The 25,452-nt window shown below is 39.8% G+C and overlaps 1 protein-coding gene across 4 annotated transcripts in view; it reads right to left on the reverse strand.

Annotated features, from left to right (window-relative positions):
• Positions 1-25,247, reverse strand: part of ABCA9 (ATP binding cassette subfamily A member 9) — a 62,510-nt gene extending 37,263 nt beyond the window's left edge. Inside the window, exons 1-16 of one of the 4 annotated variants that reach the window (XM_060645578.3) lie at positions 25,101-25,247; positions 19,673-19,774; positions 17,613-17,795; positions 15,986-16,150; positions 15,051-15,154; positions 14,231-14,457; positions 9,819-9,960; positions 9,347-9,532; positions 8,354-8,501; positions 7,564-7,729; positions 6,667-6,728; positions 5,684-5,794; positions 4,880-5,055; positions 3,621-3,740; positions 3,269-3,407; positions 2,543-2,633 (exon numbers count right to left, since the gene is read on the reverse strand). In XM_060645578.3, coding sequence (XP_060501561.2) covers positions 2,543-2,633; positions 3,269-3,407; positions 3,621-3,740; positions 4,880-5,055; positions 5,684-5,794; positions 6,667-6,728; positions 7,564-7,729; positions 8,354-8,501; positions 9,347-9,532; positions 9,819-9,960; positions 14,231-14,457; positions 15,051-15,154; positions 15,986-16,150; positions 17,613-17,795; positions 19,673-19,700 — 2,048 coding nt within the window. In that variant the 5' untranslated portion in view covers positions 19,701-19,774; positions 25,101-25,247. Of the gene's footprint in view, positions 1-2,542; positions 2,634-3,268; positions 3,408-3,620; positions 3,741-4,879; positions 5,056-5,683; positions 5,795-6,666; positions 6,729-7,563; positions 7,730-8,353; positions 8,502-9,346; positions 9,533-9,818; positions 9,961-14,230; positions 14,458-15,050; positions 15,155-15,985; positions 16,151-17,612; positions 17,821-19,672; positions 19,775-24,999; positions 25,019-25,100 lie in introns of those variants that run through there. The other 3 variants (XM_060645575.3, XM_060645579.3, XM_060645577.3) reach the window with 3 other exon arrangements.
• Positions 25,248-25,452: the final 205 nt, after the last annotated feature.

Raw genomic sequence — 25,452 nt, forward strand, 5'->3', positions numbered from 1 at the left:
TAGTCCAAACTGTATAATCTAGAGGCACTGGTGTAGGGATAATAACTCAAGGGTTATTATTTGGAGGCAAGAGATATATCAGCTAGATGTCGGCTGGGGTGAAGTGGAAGAAATGCCCGATTTGGTCTCCATCTATCCACAAGCTCAGTTTTGAATTTTCCCTTTGCAACAAGAGGGTTTTGCAAAAACCACGAACATGGTGAAAACAAAGACAGAGGTGGTGTGGTACGGTCATTAAGAACATGGTCCTATGTCCCACTGATATACATTCCAGAACTCAGGCTTAATGTCTTCCAGCATCAAGTGTCCAAATTTCCATCAAAATTCCATGCAGTTTTCCAATAGTCAGTTCTCAAAGAATCTCGAAAGACAGAATAAAATAAAGCATGCGTGTGATCATACCAAACCTTGCACCAAGTAAACCCTCAATATATGTTATCTAATATTTTTTTTTTTTTGGGTCCAAAACTTACTCAAGTCAAAGGTGATCTGCCTTTGTGGTGAGAACATATAAAGTTCTTCATGAATCATTGGATTTTACATATTAAAATTTTTTTAATGTTTTATTTATTTTTGAGAGAGAGAGAGAGAGAGAGAGAAACAGTGCGAGCGAGGGAGGGCCAGAGAGAGACACAGAATCCGAAGCAGGCTCCAGGCTCTGAGCTGTCAGCACAGAACCCGACATGGGGCTCGAACCCATGAACCTTGAGATCATGACCCAAGCTGAAGTCAGATGCTTATGGGACTAAGCCACCCAGGCGCCCCATCATTGGATTTTAGAAACACCATTTTTAGTCACACCCATTGAAATTTCCTGAGGCTATCGAATGGTGAGGGCATCACAGTTGACTTTGATGACATAAACCTGAAAAATCCATTTTAATTAAAACTATTCTGTGTTTACAAGGCCCTTATGTGATATGCTATCCAGGATCCCAAACAGAAAGAATACAGTACATTCCCTAGAGGAGTTAGGAACATAACAGTAATATAAAGCACCAAATTATAGAAGAAGTGAGTGAGGGAAGTTGAGCTAAGTCAGTTAAGCACTTGGCACCTTGTCAGGTATTCATTCATTCAATATTTTTAGTCTTAATTGCAATGTGGGTATTATTACCACTATTACGTCAATGAAATTACTGAGGATCAAAGAAGTTAAGTAAATTGTCTAAGGCGACAATTCAAAATAGTGTTTTCAGAGCTCCAGAAAAGAGAATACTTATTAAGGAGAAAATATTCAGAAAAGACCTTCAAGATTGGGGGGCACCTGGGTGGCTCACTCGGTTAAGCATCCAACTCCATTTGGGCTTAGGTCACGATCTCGTAGTTCATGAGTTCAGGCCCTGCATCGGGCTTCTTACACTGACAGTGCAGAGCCTGCTTGGGATTCTTTCTCTCCCTCACTCCGCTCCTCCTGTAAGTGCGCTCTCTCTCTCTAAGTAAATAAATAAAAGAATGGATAAGATGTGAACTTGGTTAAAATGGGTCGCAGGAGGACATGTCAAACAGACATCCCACTTTAAGCGGAGAGAAGACAACAAAACTATGGAACATACTTAGAAAACAGCGAGTGATTCATTTTATTTTATTTTATTTTTTTAAGTAGGCTTCATGCCCAGCACGGAGCCCCATGCGGGGCTTAAACTCACAACCTCGAGATCAAGACTTGAGCTGAGATCAAGAGTTGGACACTTAACTGACTGAGCCATCCAGGTGCCCCACAAGTGGTTCATTTTAGTTGGAAAGTACTGATTCCGTTGGATCATACTAAGCAATCATGATGGAATAGTAGATTTGAACAGGTTAAACACTCGGACTAAATAATGGAGGGAATTTAACCACATTTAACCGCTGAGGATGAAGTGATTTAAATTATGCTTTAAGAAATATTAATATTTTTAGTGGGAAGTATAGGAAGAGATTCACGCCACACCTAGAATCTTGGTCCAAAGATTCTGCCACTTATAAATGATGTGAGACTGGGCAGATTATCAAAACTCTCTGACATGTCAGAGGCTAATAATGCCATCTTCTTACAGTTATCTGAGGGATTAAATATGATTATATGACTATTTCATACATAAGTTATCTCAGCAAGAATGCAGAATACAGCCAAGTGATAGACATTACTAAATAAGCATACTAATTATTATCAGGAAGAGAAGGAGATAGAAATGAATGAGGGGGAAGATGAAGTCAAGGAGAACAGAGAGGAGACTACTGAGATTGTCACAGCGAACAAAAGTAAGCATTGGAAAATGATCAGGAAGGCCTGGAATGTCACTAAATTTCTCTTTGCGAGTGATATGTTGTGAAAACACTTTCCAAAAATTTTGTTTAAACTTAGCTCACTCATCCTTATATCCGTGTCTACGATCCTACCTGTTGCTTCATTCTTGCTAAGAACGGTCAGTTGTGGGGTCATTCTAACACAGCTCTCTTGAAATGGTCTTCATAATTTTGTAGCCTTTTCTAACCTACCGATACTGAGATCTCCTGCCCCCGACATGTTCCAACATGTCCCCAACAACACAGGCTGTACCTTAAATGGTAGCCGATGCCCCATTTTTTCTTCAGGAACAGGGAAGAGCCTGCACACTTCAGCCTCCCGTTGGATATAAATACCTTCCTGTCTAAGCAGAAAATAAAAACAAGAAATTGCATTACAAGGCAATTCTCTCATTGTTTATCAAAGAACAGATCCATCAATAAATAGTGTATTTTAGGAGCATGATCCGCTCAGATACTTGCATTCTAATTCTAGTCATAGGTAAGCCAGTTTCTTTATCCTCCAGTAACTAAAATGATACATTAGTTTATTCTCTAATCTCTCTAGAAAAGTTATCACACGATGAGAGGCTCTGTTTCAAGCCACCTGACATTCCTACTGAATAAAACAGAAGATATTTTTAAGAGCATGCTATATATTTACAACCGATGAGTTATTTTGCAACAGGATCAGAATCCATCTATGGGACAAGGTGCATGGAGATGTAGATGCTCAGAAGGGTGACAGCAAGTCTCCTGTCTTGGTTCATGACAGTCACACGCAAGGCAGTTGTGTTGGAATTTATCTACACATACCGTGCACATCCTCCCTAATTTCTCACTAAGATACATGAAAGAAAACCAAGAACCACCATGAAATGACATGAATGGAACTTGAGGGCATTAGGCTAAGTGAAATAAGTCAGAGACAGAAAAAGAAAAATACCATATGATCTCACTTATATGGGGAATCTAAAAAAAAAAAAAAAAAAAGAATTACCAGCCAGGATGTCAGCCTCATCCATAAACTGGGTACTGAAGAGAATGACTCTATCGGATTTCCTCTCTTTTAGAAGGTTCCATACGCGGTGCCTTGACAAAGGATCTGATCCGGCAGTTGGCTCGTCCAATAGTAAAACCTGCACCATAGAGAAATGTAAATCATTTTCCCCTTTCAGGCAACATTTTTAAAAAAAGAATAGACGTGTAAATGTATTTGGGAGAAATACCTTAGTCCGTAATTTTCCATTTGAACAGTTCTCTTGCATTTATCATTTGCAAATTCAGTCCAATTGAATACAATAGTTCCAGACTCCTCAATCTCATTCACCAGTAGTTTTGGCCCCACTTACCTGAGGGTTTCCTAAAATGGCAATCCCAAAAGTTAGTTTCCTTTTTTGTCCACCACTTAAATTTTGAGCAAGAATGTCTTGAATATTTTCCATCTCCAAGTCCCTTAAAACTTGTTGTACCTAATGAGAGAGAAAGAAAGAAAGAAGAGTAAGAAAGAAGGAAGGGAGAAACGAAACAAAGAAAGAAAGAAAGAGAAAGAAGGAAAGAAAGAAAGAAAGAAAGAAAGAAGAAAAAGAAGGAAGGAAAGAAAGAAAGAAAGAAGAAAAAAGAAAGAGAAAGAAGGAAAGAAAGAAGAAAAAGAAGGAAGGAAGGAAAGAAAGAAAGAAAGAAAGAAAGAGAAAGAAGGAAAGAAAGAAAGAAGAAAAAGAAGGAAGGAAAGAAAGAATGAAAGAAGAAAAAAGAAAGAGAAAGAAGGAAAGAAAGAAGAAAAAGAAGGAAGGAAGGAAAGAAAGAAAGAAGAAAGAAAGAAAGAAAGAAAGAGAAAGAAGGAAAGAAAGAAAGAAAGAAGAAAAAGAAGGAAGGAAAGAAAGAAAGAAAGAAAGAAAGAGAAGGAAGGAAGGAAAGAAAGAAAGAAAGAAGAAAAAAGAAAGAAAGAAAAAAGAAAGAAGGAAAGAAAAAGAAAGAAAGAAAGAAAGAGAAAAAGAAGGAAGGAAGGAAGGAAAGAAAGAAGGAAAGAAAGAAGGAAGGAAAGGAGGAAGGAAGGAAGGAAGAAAGGAAGGAAAGAAAGAAAAGAAAGAGAAAGAAAGAAGGAAAGAAAGAAGGAAAGAAAGAAAGAATGAAAGAAAGAAAGAAAGAGAAAAAGAAAGAAGGAAAGAAAAAAAGGATGTTTAGTTTAAAACCCAACATGTTTGTTTTAAAACACTATTGGGGTGCCTGGGTGGCTCAGTTGGTTAAGTGTCTGACTTCAGCTCAGGTCATGATCTCGCGGTTCTGAGCCCGAGCCCCACATCAGGCTCAGGGCGGACAGTTCAGAGCCTGGAGCCTGCTTTGGATTCTGTGTCTCCCTCTCTCTCTCCCCGACCCCTGTTCGTGTTCTCTGTCTCTCTCTCTCAAAAATAAATAAAAATTAAAACAAAACAGCAGCAAAAAACCCAAAAAACCAAAACAAAAAAACACCACTATCGTTTTGCTGTTCGTCGCTAAGGGCCTTTTGCCATTTAGATGATGAACTGTGTAGGAATAACACGTATACATCTAGAGTTTTCTAGATAAACAATTTCGTGTTCATGGCTGTGTGACATCGAATATGTCCCTCTACCTCTTGTTCCACTTCATGTGGTTGAATCCCTTTTATTTTGGCAAAAAGCCTGAGATTTTCTCTCACGGTGAGGAAGCCAAATTGTACGTTGGTTTGTGGACAGACTCCAGTGAGCTTGCTGATGGTTTCCGAGTCCGCCATTTCCGAAAGGCTGTGATTATAGATGGTGACTGAACCTAGAAGTAGAAAGGTTGACGGTTAGCGTGAGGATAACACTTGACAGTTAGCATCAGGACAACACGTTCATTTAAGATGTTTTAAAGTGAAAAACAAGTGGAAAACAATCTCTAGAATCTTCTATTTATTTTTGGGGGGTGGGGGTGGAGGGAGAAAGAATCTGAAGCAGTCTCCACGCTCAGCACAGAGCCTGATGACATCATGGGGCTCCATGTCATGGCTCTGGGATCATGACCTGAGCCGAAATCAAGAGTCGGATGCTTAACTGACGGAGGCACCCAGGCGCCCCTCACTAGAGTCTTATATGCAGATTTCCCTATAAGGACTACACTGTTGACTAAAAATGTAACGCTCAAAATTCACTTGAGCCAGTCGGAATGCCAATTAGTAAATATAAAGCTATTTATCTTGAAATATTTACACCACAAAGACTTTCCTAATAAATAGGGCATACATTTATTAAAAGAATAACTTGAAGAAACCTGTAAAACTTTTCTCTTAAGTACCCGACTGTGACTAGTAGTTAATGAAACTACGAACTATTGAAATGAACCAGCAAAACGCATTAGCTAATGAAATGCACCGTTCATTCGTTTGCCCACGTTCTTGCCCATAATTGTGTCTCACCTGACGTTGGGGCCGACAGTCCACTGAGCATATTCAACAGGGTCGTTTTCCCGGCTCCACTGTGACCAAGGAGGGCAGTGATCTGGCCTTCGTATATGTCAAATACCAGACCTGGCATTATTACAAAAAAAAAATCCCACTCAGAGCTACATATTAACCTTACATTCTCCAAAATTTTTATAATTTCTTATAGCATGTGCATATTTGGCTAGCAGTATTCAAAATAAAATTCATCCCCAAATTCTTCCCTTTAAAATGGCATCTCCTGGGGCACCTGGGTGGCTCAGTCGGTTAAGCAGCTGACTCTTGACTTCGGCTCAGGTCGTGATCTCATGGTCATGGGTTCAAGCCCCACATCAGGCTCTGTGCTTATAGTGCAGAGCTTACTTCAGATCCTCTGTCTCCCTCTTTCTGCCCCTCCCCTGCTCATACTCTGTCTCTCTCAAAAATAAATAAATGTTTAAAAAATTGAAAAAAAAAAAAAATAAAGATCATATACTAGGGCTAGGGAGGGGATGAGGTGAAAGTAAAGCGTATCATGACATAGTCATACATCTTTCAAACCCCTAAGGTATCTATGGCACACCTTGACTTTCTAAAACTGTTATATATTTTTTTAAACGTTTATTGACTTATTTTGGAGAGACAGAGACAGGGTACAAGCAGGGGAGGGGCAGAAAGAGAGGGGGAGACACAGAATCCGAAGCAGGCTCCAGGCTCTGAGCTGTCAGCACAGAGCCCGACACGGGGCTCGAACTCACAAACCGCGAGATCGTGACCTGAGCTGAAGTCGGACGCTTCACTGACCGAGCCACCCAGGTGCCCCTAAAATTGCTATACGGTTTTTAACTTGCTTGGAAGGAAACATGATGTGTTCAAATGGAGGAGAGTAGTGGTATTTGGGACCCCCACGAAGACAATGCAACAGTGAGGCGTGGTCACCAGATCAAACAGCCTTGTCAAATATGAGGTTAGTGTATTACCTTTCAAGGCCTCTACTTTTTCGTGGTTTCCTTTTCTATATTCTTTTTTAAGATTTCTTATTCTGGAAAAAAGAAGAGAATGTCTTAAGGACGTTGTAGAAGTAGATAGAGGATTGAGAAATCAAGTCTTTGGGGCTGTGAGAAAATCTGGGGGCTCTTTCCCTCACACAGGCCCAGGTGGCCGGAAAGGATTTACTGAGGAGACAACAGCAAATGGCACGGTGAACAAATTTTGAGCAGAGACCCGGGGAATTGAGGGATTTCTAGTTGTTTGGAAATACAGCAAGCAGCATTGAATAAAACACAGACATCATCTCAGAAGGGAGGACGTTCATGCTGTGATACCCTAACTTGGGTTTTCTTCCCATGTCTCTGGATGCCTGACTCCCCTTTTCTGCATCATCTGCCTCTTCCTTTTCATCTTATTAATCAGGAAGCAAGGAGGGGAGACACCAAGTGTGTCAGAGAAAAAGGAGATAAGCATAACAAGGGACACGATGACAGTGTCTGTTATAAAGCGAGGAAGCACAGAAAGAGAGAGAACAGCGCAACGAAGAGAAAAAAAAAGCAAAAAGAGACAAATGGAAACATGAAGGTTATTTATTCACTGATATTTGCGCAACGAAGAGAAAAAAAAAGCAAAAAGAGACAAATGGAAACATGAAGGTTATTTATTCACTGATATTTGTCATTCTGCATAAGATAGCAGTAAGTGCAAATGGTGACAACGTTGCTTCTGACAATGAGTGTGGCCTTTTGTAAGTACAGCAGCCTGGATGCATGCGTGGTGGACCCAAAGAGGCCCCTGGGAAAATCCGTCACATCTGTGTTTTTCCTCCTAGGTCTCTGTTCCCTGACCTGTTTCCCATGTGCACTTTCACGTAATGTGTTTATTACCTGATGGCTTCTTTTCCATGGAATTCTGGAGACACTGGCTCAAACGAGTCATTAGGTGAGTCTGAATCTGTTTCGTTCTCAAGGGCCACATGATCAGCCCGCTGGTGTAGAAACCAAAAAGAGGATTTCAGGAAAAACCAAGGAGAACGTCGATGTCCGTATTCACCTGCGCGAACAGGAGGCAATTGCATATCGGATCAGTCACCGCTTTAAGGATGAGTTGCCGTGGGACAGCTTATCAAGGCAGCTGCTTTGGGAAGCATTTAGACACCCTTAAACCCACTAGCAAGCACTAGCTTTTCCATCTTGCTCTGATACAAGCACTAAGAGGATAATTATCCTTAATTTCTTATAAGCGTCTCTTTTTATTTTATTTTTATTTGAGAGAGAGAGCGAGCGAGCGCATGAGTAGGGCAGAGGCGCAGGGGGAGAGAGAAAATTGAGGTAACTTTAAACAGGCTCCATGCTGAGCACAAAGCCCCACATAGAGATCGATCTCGCAAACTATGAGATCATGACCTGAGCTGAAATCAGGAGTCGGAGGCTTAACCGACTGAGCCACCCAGGCATCCCACGAATCTCTCTTTTTAGACAAAAACAATCTAAAGTGTTGTGGTAGAACAAGATCTTAGAAAGCAATTCTCTAAACAAAGCGCGGAATACCTCTGGGCTCATTTTAGAAATTTTGAAAGCAATGCTGGATAATTGCTATCCGACATGTGGTAGAGAGATATTTTAAAGAAACGCACTGAGCGAAATTGCATTGAATTACAATTATGTTACTACTTACTGGGCAAAATTTTGTCAAAATACAACGTCAAGGCCAAATAGAGAAGAGCATCAAAAAGCAGCATGAATAGAGTCGCTATTATTAGGTACGGGTTGTCTGAAGAATCCAGATGGACGTTAGAATTCACGTCATAGTCCAAATGTATAAGCTGGAAAAAAGATACACCCATTGAATTTTAAAAGGGGAAATAGAGTATTAAGAGTTATTTTTGTCTTGTTTCTGCTAAACACTGGGATTGAAAAGATAAACATAGTTCCTGTCTTTACAGAGCTCTAATCTATTGGAAGACATAGCAATGAAACCATCTAACTAAAAAGCGATTTGGGAAGTCAGTGGAAGGAGGTACTAAAGGCTTAGAGATCCATGGGCAGAAGTAGGCAAGTCCTCTGAGAAGTAAAAACTCAAAGGAGAGGCTGGCTGCCTATAGAATTCCTTCAGGTGTAGGATGTGGACAAAGGAGGTGTTCTAGGCAGGGGACACCGTCTGAAAATAGAAACACGGAGGAGCGAAAAGCACTTCAGTAGTTGGGCAGAAGACAGAAGAAAGTTTTTCTTATTATCGTGAGATACACGTAGCATTTTACGGTTATGACGTCACACCTGGAATCAGATTTGCTGAGAAGAGGTTCAGTTTTGTATACATTAGGCCAATTAGAAAGAAAAATTTATTTCTACTGAATTCCTGTTGTCAAATACTTGCGACAATATTAAAGGTCATGTTTCCTGAGCATTAAGTCAGTTAAATGTCCACTGGGACAGCCCATGAAAAGTACAAGCTGGACCACATCCATAATACAGGATCAGTCTATATTTAGCGACTTAAAACCAAGCCACTTATGCTGAGAGAGAAAAATAAAACCTGTCCCATTTCTTAGATGTATCTGGAAGTGGATGGAAATTTTGATGCTTAGAACACGCAGCATGAATTCCTCAAAGAGAATTATTTTAATGTTTGTAAAAAACAAAAAAATGAAATAGCTACATTAACTCTTACCTGGGCCATCCCAACAGTGAAAGCGAAAGGGCTAAGAAGACATAAGGTCCATTCCAAAAATGCAGGAAGATCTCTGTACAATGCAGTGAATCCCAGACTCCCCCAAAAGACAGTGAGGAGAAAGACAACCAAACCCGTAAGGAAAGGTTTCTTTATCAACACGCTCATCAGGAAAGCTAAAGTTATCTGAGAGGAGAGAAAAAGTTCAGGTAGTATGTAATTCTCTGAGAATCATCACCAGCATAATAAAAAAATTCATAATACAAAAGTATGTGATATCCATTCCTCCTCCCCGCCTCCCCCCACCGCCCCGACACTGTCCCATGCAAAGATTCAAATACTGTGAACAGAAACAAGTGTGATCAGAATCAGAGGGAAATGACTCTCTCAAAGAGAAGGAGAGGGAGAGAGAGAGAGAGAGAGAGAGAGAGAGAGAGAGAGAGAGAGAGAGATATTAAATTCACCAACTCACCAAAGACAGGCCATAGAGGAGAAAGAGAGTGAAGATCACCACGAAGCCAGTCTGGACGACGACTTGGGCGGATGTTACAATAAGAGCCATCAAAGTGGCCACAATGAAGATGAAACCACCATACATCAACCCCCAGCAGAGCCTAGCACAGAAACTTAGCATCAGTTCAGAGGGCTGCTACTTTATCACTTTATTCATTCACGTACTCTGCAGATGATTTGGGAAGCTTACCGTAAATCAAGAGTTAAGGGAATACAACAGCTAGGACAGTAGAAAACTTCTCTGTTCCCAAAGGTCATAGGCGACCGGGGAAGGTAGACAATGAACAAGTAAACAGGTAAAATGGGTAGCTAATTGCAAAAGAAGAAAGAGACGGACTGGATGATATAATGAGGTTAATTGGGAGACGTTTTCTGGGAAGACCGCCATGATGATGTATAGATTCTGGACTTCTTCTTTCAGTAAAATGTAAACCCCGTGGACAAAAAAGCAGGTGATGAAGCAGGTTTCAGCAAACTTTTCCCCTGAAGAGCCAGGTAGTAAATCTCTTAGGCTTTTCAGACCATACGGTCTCTTAGAGCTACTCAGGTCTGCTTTTGCAGGACTGAAACAGCACGGACAACGTGCAGACAATGTGTAGACACTGACATCTGAATTTCATATAAACTTTTGTGTACCATAAAATATTTTTGTTCTTTTGATTTTTTAAGGCATTTTCGTAGAAGCCATTCCTAGCTTGCAGATGGTACATTAAGGGGCCATGGTTTGTTAACCCTTGATATCGATGACTAGATATAGATACAGATAGTCACACACGCATAGGACATAGATAGATGCAGAAACATAGATGGATATGAAAATACATTTTTCTTGCTATCAACGGCAAAGTAACAGGAAGAAAATTCTTTATAGGGGAGAGAGCCAGCTTTCTAATCATACAGATGTGGGTTCAGGGTTTCTCTGTTACCTCTGTTCATTGTATCTATATGATCCTGAGAGGTAGCTATTTAATCTCGCTTAACTTCCTCACTGTCTGTTGAAAAATAATAACAGAATTAAGGGAAGTGTTGTACGTTATGTGGTTAATGTGGTAACTGGCTCATAATGAGTCCACAATGACCACTTGGTTTTCTTCAAAGTTTAAAATGCCATCATGTTTTTGAGAAGTCTTGCCTAATTGTAATGACTCCCTTTGCTCAATCACTCTATTCATCTGAAATTCTTCATCTCTCCATGTCCTACAAACTTCTAAATATCATTTGTATGCGGTATTAATAGAATGTCACAGCCTTTTCCTATGGGGGAAAAGTCCTGATTTTTTTTTACCCCCTTCCTAATTGGATTTATTTGGTTTCTCTCTTCTTTTTAGCATATTGTTTGCTTTTCTCTGACTGTAGATTTCTATTTTTTTTTAATTTTTTAATGTGTATTTATTTTTGAAAGAGAGAGACAGAGCATGAGTGGGGGAGGGGCAGAGAGAGAGAGAGAGAGAGAGGGAGACATAGAATCTGAAGCAGGCTCCAAGGTCTGAGCTGTCAGCACAGAGCCCGACATGGGGCTTGAACTCACGGACCACAAGATCATGACCCAAGCCAAAGTCGTATGCTTAACCAACTGAGCCACCCAGGTGCCCCTATTCTTTTTTTTAGGTTTATTTATAATTTTGAGAGAGACAGAGACAGAGTGAGTAGGGGAGGGGCAGAGGGAGACTGAGAGAACCCCAAGCAGGCTCTGTGCCACCAGCATAGAGTCTGATGTGGGACTTAAACCCATGAAGCTGTGAGATCATGACCTGAGCTGAAACCAAGAGTCGGACGCTTAACCTACTGAGCCTCCCAGGTGCCCCTTCTATTCTTTTAAAAACACAGTGAGCAAAGTTTCCTTCAGTATTGAGTTACACAATTTTCGTACAAAAAGAGAGACACCAGACAAAACTCCCATTCTAGACCCAACCAGCAATCCATTTTCTCCACTTTTTTACTCACTTAAACATTTCTGGAGGAAATAGATAAATAGAATTGGTATCAATTGGCAGCATTAAAACGTGGGGTCTTCAGTTAAGAAATGGGCAAAAGACATGAATAGACACTTTTCAAGAGAACAGACACATGAAAAGATGCTCAACATCACTCATCCCCAGGGAGGTACAAGTCAACACCATGATGAGATACCACCTGACACTGATCAGAGTGGCTAAAATTAACAACACAAGAAACAACGGGTTTTGGTGAGGATCTGGAGAAAGGGGAACACTTCTGCACCGTTGGTGGGAATGCACTCTGCCACACAGCACGGGAGTTCCTCAAAAAATTGAAAATAGAACTAATCCACAACCCAGCAATTGCACTACTCGGTATTTATCCAAAGGATACAAAAATGCTGATTTGAAGGGGCATGTACTTGTAAAAGCATTATCAACAATAGCCAAATTACGGAAAGAGCCCAAATGTCCATCGACTGATGAATGGATAAAGAAGATGTGGTGTGTGTGTGTGTGTGTGTGTGTATATATCATATATATACATATATATATATATATATATATGATATATATGAATATACATATATAGGAATATTACTCAGTGGTCAAAAAGAATGAAATTTTGCCATTTGCAACAACATGGATGGAACTAGAGTGTATTATGCGAAGCGAAATAAGTCAGTCAGAGGAAGACAAATATCATATGATTTTACCCATATGTAGACTTTGAGAAACAAAACAGATGAACATAGGGGAAGGTAAGGAAACATAAAATAAGATAAAAGGAGAGAGGGAGGCGAATCATAACAGACTTGTAAATACAGAGAACAAACTGAGGGTTGCTGGAGGGGTGTTGGGTCGGGGGATGGGCAAAATGGGTGATGGGCATTCAGGAGGGCACTTGTCGGGATGAGCCCTGGGTGTTATGTGTAAGGGATGAATCACTGAATTCTACTCTGGAAAGCAATGCTATACTATATGTTAACTAACTTGAATTTAAATAAAAAAAAGAAATCTTTCCATTTGCAATGATGTGGATAGAGCTAGAATGTATTATGCTAAGCAAAATAAGTCAATCAGAGAAAGACAAATACCATATGATTTCACTCATGTGTGGAATATAAGACACAAAACAGATGAACATATGGGAAAGAGGGGAAAAGAGGGAAGGAAACAAACCACAAGAGACTCTTAACAATAGAGAACAAACTAAGGGTTGACAGAGGGAGGTGGGTGGGGGATGGGCTAGATGGGAGATGGGCATTAAGTAGGGCACTTGTTGGATGAGCCCTGGGGGTTACATGTAAGTGATGAATCACTGAATTCCACTCCTGAAACTCATATTGCACATACAATATTGCATATTGTATGTTAACTAAAATTGAAATTAAAAAAAAAAGAAAAAATATGCGGGATTTTCTTACTCAACTGAATAGTGCCTGACATTCTTTTAAAGACTACACGGCATATGTCTAGATCTATTCTGTATATTCTACAAATCTTGTTTACTATTGAGAATAACATCAGTGTGCAAAAAAAGCAAATTCAAACCATGACTTTTTTCAGTCCAGAACTCATGCTTTTACTATTCTGTATCTCAAATACACCCCTTGGCGAAACTCGTTAAAAATTTGTTGTTGTTCACTGGGGATTCACTCCTTGGTTTCTTCACTTACATCTACTGCCCTCTCAGACTGTGATCCTTCCCAAATTTCTATCAAGTGCCACCTAATATTCAGTTGACTTTTTGTTAAGCTCAATGCAAAGCACTTCAAATACATTCCCTTCTGTAATCCTCACAGCCAACGGAAATAGATGCTATGACCAATATTTCACAGAAAAGAACACTGAGGTTTAAAGAGATTAAGTAGCTTGCTCGGGGTGGTAACGCTCAGAAGGAGAAGACCCGTGATTTCCTGCCACCCAGGCCTCAGTTCTAACTTCCTCCACTCAGAAATCTCTGTGCTTAAAGAGCTTAATGGGCTTGTTCATTCAGTGTCATCAGTGTTGGTTCATTCAACGCAGGGGTGATATCAACCATCCCATCTAACGAGACCTCTGAAATGTATATTTCATCAAACATTAGAAACCTCAAGTTCTTACACATCTAGGTTCACACATTAGAAACCTCAAGTTCTTACACATTTGGGTTCACTCACGTATGGCAACTAGGGACTGAGAGCCATCATTTCTATTGCATAGTGACCCGGGTATCAGCAGACATCTATGGAATCAGGCTTTCTTTAATTCAAAGAAGTAGGAAAAGTTTCATTTACCAAACTTGCTTGAATCTATTCCATTCATTTATAATGCACTGCTTTCTGGAAGAATCAAGTTTAAATAGGATACTGTATAGGGAGTCCAATTGGCTAGCTTGCTGTGTTTATTTAGGTCGTGTGATAGATTGCACTTAACTTACCATGTAACTTACCAGAATGCTGACTCTCGAAGGCCCATCATTGTCATCAATGACTTAATGTATTGCCTTTCTTGTGTAACATTGACTGATACATAGTAAATGAAGGCAGAAAAAGAAATAATGCAGAAGAATATGAAAAAATCAGTCGCAACTCCTGCTTGGGCAACAAAAGGCAGTATCTTCATATTTATGCCAGTAATTGACATCAGCTCTCCCATCACTGAGTGATTTGTTGTGATCTAAGGGAAGGTATCAGTGAACAAATTGTTATCATCGAGCTAATTATAACCTTGCACGTTGTCTCTCAGTTATACGAAACTGTGTGCATTCCTCGTTTAAATATCCATGCTCATTCGTGATCTGGCCCCTTGTAGTTCCTGGAACTCTCCAAGTTTTGTCCTGACTCCTTAGAGCATGTCTATTTACCATCTTTAAGGGACACAATTCTATTCTTGCTCAAAGTCACCACTGAAATGTCACCTCTGTTAGTCATCTCCGCTGACATTTCTCATCAGAGTGTCTCCTGCTTCGTTGTTTGCCTTGCACAGCATTTATAATTCCACAATTGATAGAACCTAATCTCTTATGACGACTCCATATCCATATTTCTATCCCCTCACTACCCAGCATCCCTGGAGAAAAGTGCCTGTATTGTACTTATTTCCTGATCCTCAGGGCTTAGTGTCATGGCTTAAATACAGCAGCTGTTGAGTGCATTGTGCCAAATAAATTAAGTGGATAAATTCAATGATAAGATAGGACAACCCATTCCAGCACCATGCATCAAAAGTTAACTTACAGCACGATGAGCCTACTTTAACTTAATACTCACTTCAATGATAGCAGCGTTAATGGCGGCCTGAAAAGCTACAAAGCCTTTCTCCCAGAACATTGAACCTTCACATGTGGTTTTTCCTTCTGTTACTTGACAGTGAGCTTTGGTGAAAGAAGAACACCACCATTTACAATGTCATTCTCTCAATTAGCCAAGAATGTTTTGTTGAGTTTTGCTCTTCTGTTTGCTTGTGCTAAGAAAGTGCTGACTTTTTTTTTTTTTAAAAAACATTTGGTATTCACTGAACAAGAATCTCTCTTTCAGGTTATATTTAGCAGTAACATAGGAATAATAATAGCAAATACAATTTCTTAATAAAACAACATACCTAGAAACATAGGCTTTATTTAATAAGAATGAACCTTGGGGTGTCTCAGTGGCTCAGCCGGTTAAGCGTCCAACTAGGGCTCAGGTCATGATCTCACAGTTCGTGGGTTTGAGCTCCGTGTCGGGCTCTGTGTTGACGACTCAGAGCCTGGAGCCTGCTTGGGATTCTGTGACTTCCTCCTTCTCTGCCCCTCCCCCACTCATGCTCTGTCTCTCTTCTCTCACAAATAAATAAACGTTAAAAAATTTTTTAAAAAAGGATGAATCTTGGGGCGCCTCAGCAGCTCAGTCGGTGAAGCAGCCAACTCTTGATTTTGGATCAGGTCATGATCTGACGGTTTGTAGTTCGTACTGATAGTGTGGAGCCTGCTTAGGATTCTCTCTCTCTCTCTCTCTCTCTCTCTCCTTCTCTCTCTACCCTTCCCACACGATCTCTCTCTCAAAATAAATAAATAAACTTTAACAATAACAATGGGAAGAATGAATCTCATTTATGTTCAGAAATGAAAAGTACATGCTGGGCACAGAGTTCAGCTATCACATGCGACCTCTAGTGACTAATGACGTAATAACAACAACAGAAAAATTTCTAGCAGGAAAGTTACCTGAATGGTCTCTGTGTTCCTTCATCTTGGGGATTCTACTTCCCCAGAAAAATTTTAAATGGTATGAGAAGGTATCATTGAAGATGACTCTCACTGCATCTATTGAGTAGTTTAAGTCCAATTCTTCCATGCTGTTCTCATCCGGCCACCCCATGATTGTTCTTCCTGTCATATGAAAGAAAGAGTCATATGAAAGAAGGAGATAGCTAATAAGTAAGAAGATTTCTACGTGGTCCAAAGACAGCATTCCATATTCAGTTATGCTTAAGTTATTTTAGGTGAAAATTCTTTATTCACTAAAGGCTGTGCTGGTCCTAAATAAGACAGTCGTACTGGGGGTGGGGGTCTAAAATCTAGATAAAACCGGAGGTATGTGGCAATCACTTTGATCGCAAATAGATCACACTTTCCCTGCAAAAACACTTTTAAAACAATGGCTTAAAACACAATGAATTTGGAACAGTAGCACCACCGCTCACATATACACAGATTTATCCAAAGTGGAAATACATGCTATAATTACAATATATAATTTCGTTTGACAATGGTGTCCCTGTGGCCAAACTTCCAAAGAGAGTGTAAAGTTATTAAATTTGGAGAATGTTTTCTCAAGATAATTTGTTTATTCCAAAGATATAATGTAAATTAATGACTGTTACTGACCAAACCCAGGCCACTTAAACCACGCAATTTCCTGCAATCTGGCAGCTGCATTCCAGAAGCTTATCAGACTCAGGTCCAATACTTTTGTCAAGACTATAAGTGGTGTGTATTCTTTCTTCAGAGTGTCATGATTTCTGAATATCTGGTTGGTTTTGTTGTTGTTGTTGTTGTTGTTGTTTATTTGAGATATTAGCAGCCATGGGTGCTCAGTGCCTAGATCCAATGATTCAATGGCCCTTTCAAAATGGTGATATTATATTCCCATCATATGTTTTTTACTAGTGGAAAATGTTTATGGAACAGTACTTTCCATCATCTGTTTGATTATCCAATAATACACTTCATATAGGATAAACGCTGGTATTTTCCCTTTATATGCAGATTTTCATAATAGGAGCTGATTTTGTACCATCCTCCCAAAGCAACATTTTTTCCTTTTAATATGTTACGAAAGCCTGGATTTCATGTATACATTGGATGTGATTCAAGTCATTGCATTTTTTATTCCCGTTGGAGCTCAGAGTATGCTGGGTTTGACCGGGGGGAGTCTCTTCCAGTTGACTACTGAGCCTTTCTGACAGAACCTTTTCTTCCTCGTAGGCTTCTATCTGGGGTGACAATATTCTTCACCCTGTAAATATCCCGTCCAAGACCTCTGCATCTCCTTTCTGCCAGAGCTGGGACTCCTGGGCTACCAGGACACGGAGGTGAGAGAAAGAGACTATTCCATAAGTACTTATTTGGTATATCTCACTTTCCATATATAACGGCTTCGGAATATATATTTTTTTATGTATTTGAAGAGATTTAAAAACCATGTGCTGTCCCACATTTCCAGAATCTTCTCACTAATATACATTTGAATAATACTGGACTGTCTCGTTTTGATACGGACTCTAATGAGGATAAAAGTTAATCCCAACATAAAGGGGTGTGTTTGGCAAAGAACTGCAGAAGAACATACCTTTCATGAATGGGGCCGAAGCCACTTTGTTCATGATCTCCTGGGTTGTTTTGGATTCGGGTGCGAACGCAATCACATAATTAGAATCGTTAAAATGATCTACACGTCCCAGATCCATTGCGGGCAATTGAGGAAAGTCATTAACTTGATGTAAATTGGAGGAAAGTCGGTATGCAAACAATACTAGAAGAAATGAGAAAAACCATTCCTACACAGCAATGAGAGAAAAATAAAGCAAATCAATAGCTGTTCAACCACAGATAAGTCATCCATGAACAACTTAAAACACTTAATTTTCTGTGTAGCTTTGACCAGTTTTCTCTCCCAGTTTCCAAGTGTCTCAATTTTCTTTTGTCTTTTACTCTGCATATTTTGAAATATGCGCATCCATGCATCAAGACAGAGTTATGGCATCAGGTCCCAATTATCACTGAGAATCTACATTTAATCACACTTTCATGTGAGTGTTAGAGGCTGGATTGCTTCATGAATGGCCTAAGGGCTTATGGTCATGTTGAAACCCGAGCGTCAATGATAAAGAAGTGTCATATGTTATGAAATAGGTTACCAGCTTCCATCAACAGGAGGAAGGTCATATTTTTATCTGCTGCCACCCTGCATGTGGAAGAAGATAGTCCTAAAAAAACCGCTCATAAAAAGAACGTTAAAAACCTTTGTCTTTGTGACAACATTCCGAAATGGGAAACGCAGCAGAATGCATTTGCAGTCTGGCATTAAGAGCACACTTCACTATTTCCTTTCAATTCTAAACACATGGGCGTTAAAAGAGGTATATATCTTACCTACCATCTGATCTTATTTAAAAAAATTCCTTTTTTAAGTGTACCCATCCATTTTAGAGAGACAGAGACAGCACAAGTCGGGGAGGGGTAGAGAGAGAGGGAGACAGAATCCCAAGCAGGCTCCGTGCTGCCATCGCAGAGCCCAGTGTCGGGTTTGAACTCCCGAAACCACAAGATCATGACCTGCGCTGGAACCAGGAGTCGGATGCTTAACCGACTGAGCTACCCAGGCACCCCTGATCTTCTTTTAGTATATGTGTTGTCTATACCTACACCAAATGCATCTGTCTAGATGGATCAATTGATAGACACAATGCTTATGTGAAAAACAGTTAAAAGGTTGGAAGTAAAACACCTGTATAAAGTAGAATCCAACTTTTATATTTAGACTTATGTAATCTTTACTCCCCGCGGGGATTTTTGTATGCTTTATTTACTGCCAATCTAAGCTTTCAATACATACTTGTTGAAACAACACACACACACACACACACACACACACACACACACACAATGTTCATAAAATCAAATGTTAATAGATTAACCCTCGAACTATGGATATTTAATGGGTGATTTAATTTTTTTATTATGTTTTTCTCAGTTTACTTAATTTTCTATACAAAGCCCATCTGACCATTCTCACTGGAAGAAAATACTCTCTTAATAGAGCAAAAGTTCCAAATGCCACTTTCTTGTCCTGTTTCTTTATATACCCATTATTTCTTTGCAGTTGATGTTGTCTGTGTCCAAAGCGCGCTTGTGTAGGAAGTGCTACAATGTCTCCTTTGAGTTGTTGGGTTTTTTAAATCGTGGATTATTTGTTGCATTAATTTTGGATTAAATTTACCTCTTTCTTTGACTTTGACCCTGCGCTTTTATACCTATTCCTTCATGAGTTTCCAATGAGTTCAGATGTTAAGAAGTATGATCTCTGCAACGTACCGATGTGGCTTTATTTTTCAGGAAGCTTCTGAACATCAGCTATTTAAAGAATGCCCCCACTAGGAAATCCACTAATAATACATTTAGAGGACTCTCAGTTAGAGTAATAGCAAAGTCCAGAATTTGAACAAAGAAATCCAGCCTGGTAGTTAAAAAGTATATACACACACACACACACACACACACACACACACACACACGTGTGTGTGTGTGTGTGTGTGTGTGTATGAAACATTAAATAATGAAGATAAAGTGTGTACCACCCAGAAAACTCCCAGTTTCCTCTTTGAAACATGAGAAGACGCTGAAGCATACCAACAAGGTCTCTCTTTTCATCCTCCATTTTTTAAGAAAGTTCTTGCAGAGAAGGGCGCAAGTTTGCTGACCCACGCTTATGTGCCTCTTGCTCATTCTGCCCTGTGTATTTTGAAATAAGAAAGTAAAGTAAGTAAGTGTGAAGGTCTGCTATAGGAAACGTTGTGCAATCAAACCAAAAAAACCATTGTAACAGCTGTTCTCAACTGCAGGTATAGAAAAGGGAGCCAGAAAGCTAAAAACATACAAGGGGAAGTTGAAGCTAATTAGCGTGTCAATTATTTTAATCCCCATGATAAACCTTTGACGCAGATCCTATTAGTCTCCCCATATTAAAGATGAGGGAAATGAGGCACTCGGAGGCTGAGTGGCCAAACACAGCGAATGATGGACAGCAGAATCAGAGCTTTATTCCGGAAAACCAACTTCTGGAGACCTCACTCTTAACCAGTGTGCCATGCTGTTGTCAAAATTCATCTAGGGGGTCGCTTGGTGGCTCAGTCCGTTAAGCGTCCGACTTCGGCTCAGGTCATGATCTCGCAGTTGGAGAGTTCAAGCCCTGCGTGGGGCTCTGTGCTGATGACTCAGAGCCTGGAGCCTGCTTCAGATTCTGTGTCTCCCCTCTCTCTACCCCTCCCCCACTTGTGCTCTGTCTTTCTCTGTCTCTCTCAAAAATAAATAAACATTAAAAAAAAATTTTTTTTTTAAAGAAATTCATCTAGGGAATTTCCCACATTTCACCAGACAGGTGGTAAGGAGCTCTAGGAGGGATCCACTCAGACTACTTATCCACGGGCTTTGCTCTGTGTAGTAATTATCAGGAACCCCCAAATGCTGGAACATAAGGAAAGATCGATTACTCTCAGAGTAATCTCTGCAAAAGGCAGAGAAAATATACGATTTTTTTAAAAAGACAGCTTTATTACAATAAACAGAAGACAAGGTTTTAAATCTTCCATGTAATGAACTATAGTTAAATTCAAGGAGAAAGGTAAGAAGAAATGAAAAGCCAATAATCCTACTTAAAATTCTCATCGAAGTCAGTAAAGAATATAAAATCTCCTATGATACAGAGAAAAATTTTTCAAAGAAAATTAAAACTCACTTAGAAACAATGAGAGAGATAAAACTACATGAAGTAGAAACAAACAAACAAACAAACAAACAAACAAAGGATCCAAAGTAAAGTATTTGGTAAAGAGATACCCAAAAAGAAGAAAACACAGTTGCAAGAAAAATACATTGAAGAAAATAACATTGTGAAAAGTCCAATGGAAATTAATTTTTCAAGGTAGTGGAAAGATGTGTATTTCCCCAAAAAGCTCTCCAAGTACCAAATACAATGACAGAAAATATCAAAAAATAATGATTTTTTAAAATTAAAGGATAGAGGGGAAAGTTGGAATCAAGTTGACAGCATAGAGGTGTGGTCATTCAGGAAGGAATGAGTCAACAATGTATAATGGAACAGAAACCAGCCTGATATGTTCCAAGTGGAAGTGAGAAAATGATTTGCTCTCTTTCCTTTGAAAAATCTACCCAAAGGGACAAAAATAAAGAACACTGATGAAATATTTATTTGCGATAAAACTAGAATGATTTAACCCCAAACCACAGATACTCCCCCACCAAATTATTAAATTTTGCTTCAAATTAAGAAATATACACAAAGGAGTACCATAATGTGCTTATGAATCAAAAATTAATTGACAAAGTTAACTGAATCTAAATTATTAAGAGATCCCTGAAACCCACACAGTATTCTTTCCCTTGAAATGACCCGTAGGGTGAAAAGCCATGGCAGAAGCATGGCAGCTGGTTTCACCTCGTGGGAAGTCAAGGAAGGTGATGAGAATCTGCACGAATACAGTATTGTTGTTTTCTTCAAGTCCACAGCCGGGATACAGAAGAATGTGGAATATCTTTACACCAGTGGTAGAAACAACAATAACCCAAACAAAATGAGGACCACAGTCCCATGGCATGAACAAAAACCAACAGACGCAAGAAGACTTTGGCGAACTGAATTGTCAAGAAAAACAATCTGAGTGTGGGCGGGGAGACAAGGTGTGTCCACGGCAAAGGGTATTTGCAGAGATGAGGAGGAAAAAATCAAACCTTAGATGATGTACGTGTGGGATGCAAAAAGTAGAATCTAAAAGAGTCTAAAATGCGAAGAATAAAAATAGCCTAACCAATTTTTCTTCACCCTACAGCCACATTGGATTTTCTCAGGAAAAAAAAAAAAAAAAAAAAAAAAAGTGAAAGAGGTTAAAAATGTCCTGAACAGTAGAGAGAATCTTTGAAGTTCTGTGCCTTCTCGTGCTGTCTAGATTTCTGAGACCTTGTCAGAGTTGAACCCGGTGGTGTGAAAGTGCTCCTTGTTGGAAAGGTATGGACAGAAAGTTATAGTTATCGTGGTAAGGTCTGTTTGGTAAAGGGGTGTGTATGGTGTCATTACAGACAAAGTTGATTCTTGCAATGTGGTGGGACCCATTTTATTGCCAGTAGAAAAGAAGCACCTAAAATAATTTTCAGATTCATGATGTTCTCTTACTTCCCCATGCGTACAAGTGGATAGGTGGGAGGTTGAAATAGGGATAAGGGGTGAGCAGACAATGGACACATGAATCAGATAAATTTGTAGTTGGAGTTCCTTGAGTTGGAAGCTCATTCTAATAGTATATTATCAGAGGCAACATACACCTATTTGTAGGCACCCATGTAGGCACTCTGCTGTTGTCAGTGGAAGTCCTCCATTTCCTCCTATTTATGGGCTCAACCTTGGCCTTGGGGGTAATCCGCACAAGGGCTTAGGCTCACAGGGAGAGAGGACTAGCCTTCAGGCTTACGCACAGGTCTACCAGTCAGCCAGGCTGTTGGTTTCCAATAGGTAGGCCAAGTTATCAGCAACTCTATAGAATTGTTTGCAGAGGACATCATATACATAGAACCTATATAACAATAATTCAGGACATATCTGCTCAACAGCCATTAAATGATCTCTTTCAAACCTAGTGAAGGCAGCAGATTCTAGATATAACACTCAGTCTGGTAGTGGTAGTATGATGTAACTGTATGGTCGTCTTAGTGGAGCCCAAGAATTACTAGTACATCTACCAGAATGAGTTATATAATTGAATTGCAAGAGGTCTATCTCATTATTTTCCCATCAGGAAGAATAACAAAATTTCTCTGAGACTTGTAAAGCATGAATGCTCATGAATTATCTTAGTTCATAAAGAAACCATGAAGCATAACCTTACTTAATAGAACCCAACATTCTAGGAGTGGGAGTTGGTCCAGGAAATGGTCCAAGGGTAGTGGCTTGAGCCTTGGCACAAAGCTTAGAGCACAAGGTTGATTGGCCAATAAGATCTGGCTTTTCGGGGTGGTCGTCTTCTCCTTTCCTTTGGCTCTATATTGAAAAGGGATGGAAACCATAGAGTTGTATTGTCTCTTCCATCATATGAGTAATAAGGTTGTTTCTGGCTACTAGATTCATGGCCTAATGCTGATCTTATCCATGGGGTGAGAGCAAAGCCACAAATATTCTGGTCCCTACTGGTATTTAGGAGGTAACTCAAATGGGAAGATCACTTACTCAAGGCAGCCTTGGGAGGCATTGCCAGAGATAAAACCTAATCATTGTGTATTGTAAAGAGTATTGTGAATCTGCTCTTTCAGTCTGAAAGTCACGGAATAATTGAAGAGGAACGTGGTAGGCAGAATAATGGTTCCCTTCTAATCCTGGAACTTGTGAATATATTACATTATACCGCAAAGGAGAATTAAGGTAATGGATGGGAGTGAGGTTGCTAATCAACTGACTTAAAATCAGAGAGATGATCCTGGATGATCTGGGTGGACCCAAGTAATCACAAGCGTCCTGAAAAGTGGAAAAGGGAGGTAAAAAAGGCCGTCAGATGAGGTGATATTAAAAGGACTCAACCTGTTGCTGGCTTTGAAGATGGAGGAAGGTGGGCATGAGCTGAGGAATACGGCAGCCTCTGGAAGCCGTAGGAGGCAAGAAAACAGAATAGCTCTGCAGAATGGAAGGCCCCCCTGCCAGCAGCTTGATTTTCATCCGGTGAGACTCACATCACACTTCTCACCTCTCAAACTGTAAGATGATAAATCTGTTTTGTTTCCCACCACAAAGTTCATGGTCCTCTGTTACAGCAGCAATGAAAATTAATACACGGAGCACAAAAGGGAGTCTGAGAGCGTGAAAACCGAGAAAAAGACGGAGGTGAGGGCTTTAGGACACAAAGAGTTGTTTGTGGAACAAATGAGGGCGTGAATTTATGTTCAAAAACTGTCCAAAAATTAACAAAGGAATCCAGAAGCTATGTGGATGAGTTCTTGACCATAGATAGCACCACCAGAGCAGGCTGTGACGGCCTGGAGATCCCAACTGAAATGACACTACGATGTCACCAATTAAGAGACCAGTACCCCAGTAAGCCATGGTATCTGAGAGGGTTAAATACATCGCCTACATGCCCACTTTTCTTTCTTTCTTTAGCAATGCATGTGCTAGAAAATATTGATGAATACAAGAAATTAACATGACCTAATTGTCATGATTGTGGGTATTCCCTTCGGACTGTTAAGACTGATTTTTTTTTCCCACTACACATCCTGATGTAAATGTCAGGGGGGAAAAAAATTACTATTCACCACAGTAGCACGAAACATCTAACTAGCTTACATTGCTCCGAATCGGAAGTTGTGTGATCTAGAAATAATAATGTGGCTCTGTAAAAAGCCAGTCACCTCCTGCCAGAAAGAATTCCTCATATTCAGAAAATAAGTACATTGCACGACAAATTAGATCAAGACTCCTATAGATGTAGTATATAAACAAGGTCAATGAAAATGTTGCCCTAAGTTTTCTTGAAAATCCGCAGCCAGCTAAAACAATTCAAAACCCACTCAGAAAATCATGTGCTCCCCCCCATGCTTATAAATCCTCTGGCAATAAAACAATTCAAAACTCACTCAGAAAATCGTGTGTCTCCCCCCCCCCCCATGTTTACAAATCCTCTGGCAGTAAAACTGAAAACAAACAAAAAAGAGTAAGTAATTCTAATAACTTGGGAAGCAGCCCATATTTGCAAAGAAATGACAGAAAGTGATTCCTTTCAATCCGTCTAATACCTTTTAGATAATATATGCTATTTGTCCAAACACGCTTTAGTCATAGGGTAAAAATGAAAAAAAAAAAAAAAAACAAAACCACTTAGTTCCCCAACGGGTTATTTAGCCATACAATAGAAAACACTCAGCTGATTGGGGGAAAATCAAAACAACAAATAACTTACTGCCTTGAATAGTTTTCATCCAAATGTTTGGCATTCCCTATTCGAAGTCGTAAGTTATAGTTTTATATGCAAAACAATCACAATTTTAGAGATTAACTTACTCTCAGGAAAGCTGGGGCAAGAATCTAGAAACGGTTCATCCACATGTCTCTGCATGTCCTGGAGAAGAATTCACATTCCTTTTGGGTCACTACTACATCATGCTTTTAATTTCATGTTTATTGTGAATAGTTCCGTTTTAGAATGATTTCCGAAAAGGATTATGGTCTTAATTCAGCCAGCCTGCCAAAAACTCTCTGCTCACATCACATGGTGACTTCTCCGCAGTTTTCCATTTCTTTGTCTCCCAGCCAGCTCCTCAGCAGGGAGTTTGTAGTTGCAGATGGCTGGCTGGACATATCAAAACATTAGGAACTATCAGACCAAAGAGAATCTAGTCTTTCTCAATTAGCT

The sequence above is a fragment of the Panthera onca genome, chromosome E1, assembly GCF_046562875.1.
Source record: "Panthera onca isolate mPanOnc1 chromosome E1, mPanOnc1 haplotype 2, whole genome shotgun sequence".
NCBI lineage: Eukaryota > Metazoa > Chordata > Mammalia > Carnivora > Felidae > Panthera > Panthera onca.